Below are 7,239 nucleotides of genomic sequence, written 5' to 3'. Positions count from 1 at the left end.
CCAACAAGGACTACAGCGAGATCATGAGGAGCACGCTCATTCACACCGGACACGACGGGGACGCGCGAGCTACCTAGGTTCGGGCCACTGTGTGGTATAATACCCTACTCCTGCTTTTGTGGGATTGTTGCGCAATGGAGTACTTGGATCTTAAGGTACATGGAGTGTGGCAAAGAGAATGGTTGGATCCCCTTACATGGAGGCGGCCCTGCCCCCTTTGTAGTGCCTTGGTCCTCTTCCCCGAAAATATGAGCGGGAAAGGGTTGCCACAGGGCGGAAATTCAAAGGGGGACATGCACCCATGCTTATCGTGACTAAAGGTGGTCTTTGCCTACCAAAGTTGCCATCCTGACGCACTTTCGGGCTCGGTGATGACCTCTACCCTGGAATGCCGATCCGTCCTAATCTTCTTACACCAAAGAAGAAGGCTTTGTGACTTGCTTTGGGGGAGGAAGGCACTCCTGCTCCCTTATCACCTGAATGGAAGCTGGACTTGATCACGCCCTGCCATCCTTATCCTGACAGTGGGACGTCATCCATGTGATGGACTCGGAGCCCCACGGCTGGCGCCGTACAGCTTGCTTCGTGAGGCAGCCTCGTGAGAGGGGGCCTCGCGAGGCAACCAGGTGCTTAGTGGCCTTGGCGAGACTTATCCTAGTGGCACAGGTCCTCGCGAGGATGTTCCCCCTGGAGCGGCCGAGGCACGACCACCCTCCGTGGGCCGCCCCAAGTCAATTCCTGGGCCGAAGGCAGATCGGTCGTGGTACCCTATTTCCCACTGGGCCGACATGACCCACCAGCTACATCTTCACATTCAAGGAAGTGCGTCCTTATTACAGGCAAAAAATGATAACTCCCCCTGACAGTTGGGTCCCGCCAGCTATATCATCTCAGGCAAGGAAGTGCCTCCTTATCCTCCCTGACAGCTAGGACCCACCCGGTCGAACCTTACATGGGGTTGTTTGTCTGGTAACAAACGTGTACGTACATACTGGTCGATTAGTTTCTCTACAAGGATGAACCGTGCCTGAATAAGTAGCGGCACGTTTCATAGTAGAGCTCCCGACGTAGCAATTCAGGTAGTTCTATCTAAATCATGTACACGTACGTATAGCCACGCTGCAAGAAAGTAAATACAGCCACATACGTACATACTGGCGGTGTCTCGAACGCGTATAGCAACGGCATCATGTTCATCTGCAGCCAACCGGCTGGAACGGAATGGAGGAAACAACGTTGTGTTCATCGAGAGACAACCAACGGGGTCAGAATGGGTCCTGTTCATCGGGAGCCATCCAGCTTGGACGGAACAGCCAAAACGGGGTCATGTTCATCAATTGGGGGTCTCGCGTACCGCAAAACAGAGGAGACGGTGTGCTCTTTGACCACCTATGGTCAAAACGGGGTCCAAATCATCCGAAGGGGTCTCGTGTATCGCAAAACATAGGAAACGGACTTCTATTAAACAGCCTACGGTCAAAACGGGGTCCTATTGATCTAGAGGGGTCTAGTGTACCGCAAAACAGAGGAAACAGACTTCTCTTCGAGCACCTATGGTTGAAACGTGGTCTTGTTCATCAGGATGGGTGTGGCATACTGCAAAACGGGACTCCACGGGCTCGTGTTCATCCCATGTCTACTGCCTCGCTCCATCCTCCACGGGTGACTAATCATGCACTGTTGACTTCCTCCAGCCTCCACCAGCTACTGTTCACCCACCGCAACTTCCCCCAGCCTCCACCAGCTACTATTCATCTACGGGCTATTGTTCATCTCGTCTCCATCGGATACTGTTCATCCAGCCTCCATGGGATCCTGTTCATCCACCACCAACTGGTTGGGGGTGTGTAGCGGCCTCCTTGGGGTCCTATTCATCAAGCAGCAACCGCCTACATGGCCGGTCCTGTTCATCCAACCCCCACCGGGAACTGTTTCATCCACAACCAACCAATCTGGTAGACTTCCCACACTCTCGACTCATTCTACATATCACGCGCACGGCAACAACACGTACTATTAATCAAGAGGCAACCCAACCAGCTAGCTACGTCTCGCATGGGGGGCTCGTTCGATCGGCTTCAACAAGCAGCATGCAGCAGTGAAGGAATCGCTCGTGTTCAGTTAGCAGCGGCAAGCAGCGAAGGAATCACTCGAGTTCAGTTAGCACCGAAGGAATCATTCGTGTTTGGTTAGCAGCGAAGGGATCAATCGGCTTTAGTAGTAGCTATATATAGTGTGATCGCCCGGGTACAGTAAGCGAATGCCTCGCACACACGCGCATACGAGGGAAACGCACAAACCACACAGCATCGCTCAGCCCCGACCACCCACCGTGGCCGGGAACTCCCCGAAATTTTCCTTGCCCTCACTTCTACCATGATTTTTTATGTCATGGACGGTCCAAAGAATGTCACGCAGGTGCGTCTCCGGCCCGCCTAAGACGAAAAGCCCAATTTCTGTCATAATTTTTGTCATAGAAGTAGGAACCCACCACATCAATGACGATACGTGTTTTTAACAATTATTGTCATAGAAGTGTCATAACCATGACATAAAAAGTTTTTCGTTCATGCAATAATGTCACGGATGTGTCTTTTTTGTAGTGATGAGTTTGAAGATGTGCAAACACAGTGGTGACACAGAAGATTTTTGACCCATGGTTTCGATGGGTGGTGCTATCATATGTCCACATTAATGGAGGTTTGGATCTTCAAGAGATCGTGGTTTCAAGATGCCATGAAGAATCGAGTCCATGGAATGCTCATACCCACACAGGGTCCACGATGAAGCAACCTTTCCTATCCCACCATGGCTTACGCCGACATAGGGATGTCCTCGCTCGGGTAGATTATCATTTAATAGATGTAAATTCTTGTTCTCTCCACACGGTTTGGAGACTCCCAAGCACATCTAGCCAATCTAGGAGGCATCACCCTCCAAAATGTAATAGATGGTGTTGTTAATGGCGAATTTCATGCTCTTGTGCTTTAGAAGATAATCTCCTCAACACTCAAACACTTTGTCACGGATTTTGGCTTTGGGTAGGAGAGGTTTGGGTGGAAAGGAATGAGGGGGCTAGAAATCAAAAAAGCAATGGTTTGAGTGGAATCACTTTGAAATGAGCATAAGGAGTGGGAGATATCTCTCATAAATATGGATGTGTAATGTGTTTTTTTTTCGAGAGGTACTGGTGGAGTGGGTGGGGGTATATATAGGCTTCACCAAAAATCTTACCGTTACTCACTTTAAGCACATGTCGTCGAGGCCGACTGAAAATACTTGGTCAGACCGAACTGTACAAAAGGTTTGAACTTTAGAAATTTTGGTGACACCAGATGAAACTGTTTGGTGGCTCTTGAGTTCTTATGACCTAAGTATTGTACACACTTCGGTTTCACCGACCTAATTTGTTCGGAAATTCCGAATGAATTTCGGTAGGCAACAGAAGATTGGCAAGTGCTCTTCGATGAGATCGAAGGGTCAACTCAGTGAGTCCGAAAGTATAGAGTTTAGGATAATGTCTATATCAATGTGACGGTAAGGGCGAAACTGGAAGGTCCAACACTATTGATAATGAGGGGAGGAGGATGTGGGACGTTATTTGGAAGGCCAAAGTCCCACAAAAAATAAGAATTTTTGCCTGGCGAGCCGCGTCCAATAGTTTGGCGACCCAGGTAAACATAGTTGCTCATCACCAAACAGTGTCAGATATGTGTACTATTTGTGGTGTGGAGGAAGAAAGTATCTTTCATGCCCTGGTGACTTGTTCTAAGGCGTGTGCTCTCCGTTTTGCCATGAGAGATGTGTGGAATATTCCTGGAGAGGAGTTCTTCAGATGTACGGGGCCAGACTGGTTTATTATTATGCTTGACCAATTGGGGTCACCGGTTCGCGAGCAAGTTTTATTCATATTTTGGTGAGCTTGGCACCTGAGGAATGATCTGATCTTTGGAAGGGGGAAAGAGTCTTTATCTGCTTCTGCTATATCTGTGAAAAATTACTGGAAATCTTTTACAGCGACAAATGCCTATGTGCAAGCTGTCATGAGCAATAAAGGTAAGGGGGTGGTTGACAAGTGGAGGTATGCTACTCCACCCGCAATTGGTCACCGAGTTTGGGAGCCCCCGGATCCTGAGTATATTAAGATTAATGTTGATGCAAGTTTTGTGGAGAGCATGAGATCTGCTAGTGTTGAAGTTGCTGTCAGGAATGACCTGGGCGAAGTATTGGTCTCATCACGGGATTTTATCCGCTCCTGTACTTGTGTGGATGAAGCGAAACTTCGTGCGGCCCTTGCCGGGTTATACATAGGTATTACACTTCACAAACCATTTATTCTGGAAACTGATTACGCTTTTGTTGTTTCTTGTCTGGCTAGAGATTCCATTGACAGGTCTTCGTTGGCAGACCTGAAAATGGAGGCGTTGAGCGTATCAAAACTCATAAAGGATTTTAAGATCACGAAGATTGATAGGCGGGCAAATAGGATGGGGCACAAGATTGCAAAATTCAGTTTTGACAGTAGATCTGAGGGCCTTTTATGTAATAGTGTTCCGCCATGTGTAACTGCTTTTGTAATGAACGATTGTAAGAACCTTAATTTACCAAAGTAATATATGGGGGTTTTCAAAAAAAAATGTGACTCGATGACTTCGGTGTATATGGGTTTGGTGAGTCCAGGTTTAAACTTTGGTTTGTCATATAGAGGAATCGTGATAAATGATGTGAGGCATTAGGAGCTTGACCTTTAAGTAATTTGAGCAAGAAACTCATTATCTTAACCTCATCCCCTTTTAATAATATTAGCATACTTGTGGACTCAATATGATCTTGGATCACTTAAATATAAAATGAAGTTTTAAGGCATTGACCAACACTTGTCTTAGCATTTTGAGGGGTCTATTTTCACATGCCATTATTGTACCTAAATTAAACTTTCCTGAAATATTCCTGAATAGGCATTAGTTTAATAAATATATATTGTTATGAATTTCTAAAACCACACAGAGATTAGATGCACTTTCAGCACTTGACAACACCAGGTCGACCAATCAAACCCCGAATGCCGATATTCGGGAATCTCTGTCCTTCGCGAACGAGCACCAAAAGCAACGTGCCCCGGCCCCACGAGGGAGCGTAGCCACCGATCCTATCAACAAGCGCGACCCCATCGGCCGCCCTGAGGCAACTCTAGTCGGCCATTTTCCCGTCCTCATAGGGAATAGGTCCAGGTCCCGTCCTCATAGGAACCTATCGACAAGCGCGAGCTGATCAGCCCACTTGGAACAAACCTGGTCATGTATTCTGATGTCCCACACAACAAGCGAAGCCTGGTAGCGCCAACCACCCTTTAAATGACACCAAGAACAAAGCAAAACTGTCTACATTCCCCGTGAAACGGCAAGGATCTTCAACGTACAAACAGATCAGCGTGTAATGCATGTCAAAGGGTATTGCCCTACAGCCTACAACTATTGAACTATAAAGCCATCTATTGTCAAAAAACGTTTTGAACTATAAGGCCATCCCTTGATGATTGATTGATTAACAAGAGAGTCCAACCAGATGGTATCATACTTACAGATCACATGTAGTTATACACAGCTTGCAACATCCAAGATCGCCCACTATTGTATTACTAATAATGCACATGGCGGTATGATGCCACGATCGCGTCGTCACGTTTGGCCTTCTCTACCACCGCGCCGACGCCGGCGCCGTCGCCATCCACCCAATAGGCGTGCCAAAGGGGAGACCGCCGCCGTGGCGGCGTGGAGCCGACGCAGCCCGCGAGGCAGTCCTCGAACTTGGGCTCCCCAGGCCGGAGCATGGTGGGCAGCGGCATCCTCACGCCGCGCGCGGCGCAGGCCTCGTGGCGCGTCGCGATGCGCGTGTCGAGCGCGTAGGAGAAGTACTCCGGGAAGTCGAAGAGCTCGTCGGCGTCGCGGCCCATGACGCCCAGAAGGTACTCAGCCTTGGGCCGCATGTTGCCGTCAATGCCGTAGTAGAATAGCGCCGGGAAGCGGCGTGCCATGGAGCGCGCGGCGGGGGAGGGGAGGCCCAGCGACTCGAGGAACTCGATCCGCGGGAGCAGCTTGTCCTCCACGGAGAAGGAGAGCAGGTCGGCACGGCGGTGGAGGTCGGGCACGCCAAGCGCCCGGAGGAAGTAGAGCGTCGGCCGGAGACGCGCCGCGGCGGAGGACACGAGCAGGCGTGGGCGTCGCCTCAGCACGCGCGGCAGCTCCTCGGTGGGCACTCCGGCCTCGTCGGTCAGGAACCGCAGCGCGGCCGTGATGGTCTCGACGGGCACGGACATCAGCTCGGGGCACATCCCCGCCGCGCGCCGGAGATCCTCCGGGCGCACGCCCGCCTCGAGCAGGACAGCTGCGGCGTCTGCGGCCACATGCGGCGACGGTAGCACGTGCTCAAGGGCAGGCGCCGGCGCCGGCGCCGTCGCGGGCGGAAACACAGGGACGGCGAGGCTGCTGCTCGGTCTGGACCTTAGCGCGACGGCGACGACGCGGAGGCGGCGGGTTGCCACCGGCCTCGAGAGGCGGCCGTGGCGCAGCAGGAGTTCTTCCATGGCCGAACCCTCGCCAGTGAGTGAGGTGAGAGCAGCTGTGGCAGAGTTTGGAGTGGGCGAGCGTGCTGAACTGAGACGGATTTGGCGGTTTAGTGGCGAGGAAAAGGATAAGGGGGTGGGTGGGCCAAGGCGAGCGCGGGCAGGAGGATAGGGGGGCGGAACGGGGAGGGGTGATTGGGCCAGGTGTGATCTCCAGGATTTTTCGTCGCCGGAGAGAACGTGGGGCCGCGCGTGCACTGCAGGGAGCGTTGGTTCCTGTTCCGCGCCTTATGCGCCCGATTCTACCAAATCCTATTCGGCGCCTTAAGCGCTGAATACAGTGCATTTGGTACAGACGACAAAAAGAGCGTGCTTGGTAGGATTCGAACCCGCGAAGTTCTTATAAATAATACCACACCACAACCAACCCGACCACAGACCTTACGTGTAAATATGTTGAGTTGTTTCGCATTTTAATCTATTTCTTTTTTCTTTCTTTGTTTTTTCTCTGTTCTTTTCTTTCTTTTTCCTTTTCCAAATTCGTGAAAAATAATTTTGAAAGAAATTCGTGATTAAGCTGTTAGGATCCCGACTCAATGCCACATCAATCTAGCATGTAACACCTCGTATCACTTTGCGACCTCACGCACGATATTCCCACGGGTGTCGCCTTACCT

General features: G+C 50.7%; 1 protein-coding gene across 1 annotated transcript; it reads right to left on the bottom strand.

Annotated features, from left to right (window-relative positions):
• Positions 1 to 5,368: 5,368 nt before the first annotated feature.
• LOC119296066 (transcription termination factor MTEF1, chloroplastic-like) lies at positions 5,369 to 6,666 on the bottom strand. The gene has a single exon (XM_037574477.1). The coding sequence runs from the start codon at positions 6,581 to 6,583 to the stop codon at positions 5,639 to 5,641; it is 945 nt and encodes a 314-aa protein (XP_037430374.1). The 5' UTR covers positions 6,584 to 6,666; the 3' UTR covers positions 5,369 to 5,638.
• Positions 6,667 to 7,239: the final 573 nt, after the last annotated feature.

This window comes from Triticum dicoccoides, chromosome 4B (genome assembly GCF_002162155.2).
Source record: "Triticum dicoccoides isolate Atlit2015 ecotype Zavitan chromosome 4B, WEW_v2.0, whole genome shotgun sequence".
In the NCBI taxonomy this organism is placed as follows: domain Eukaryota; kingdom Viridiplantae; phylum Streptophyta; class Magnoliopsida; order Poales; family Poaceae; genus Triticum; species Triticum dicoccoides.
This window is presented reverse-complemented; position numbering and strand designations above follow the sequence as displayed.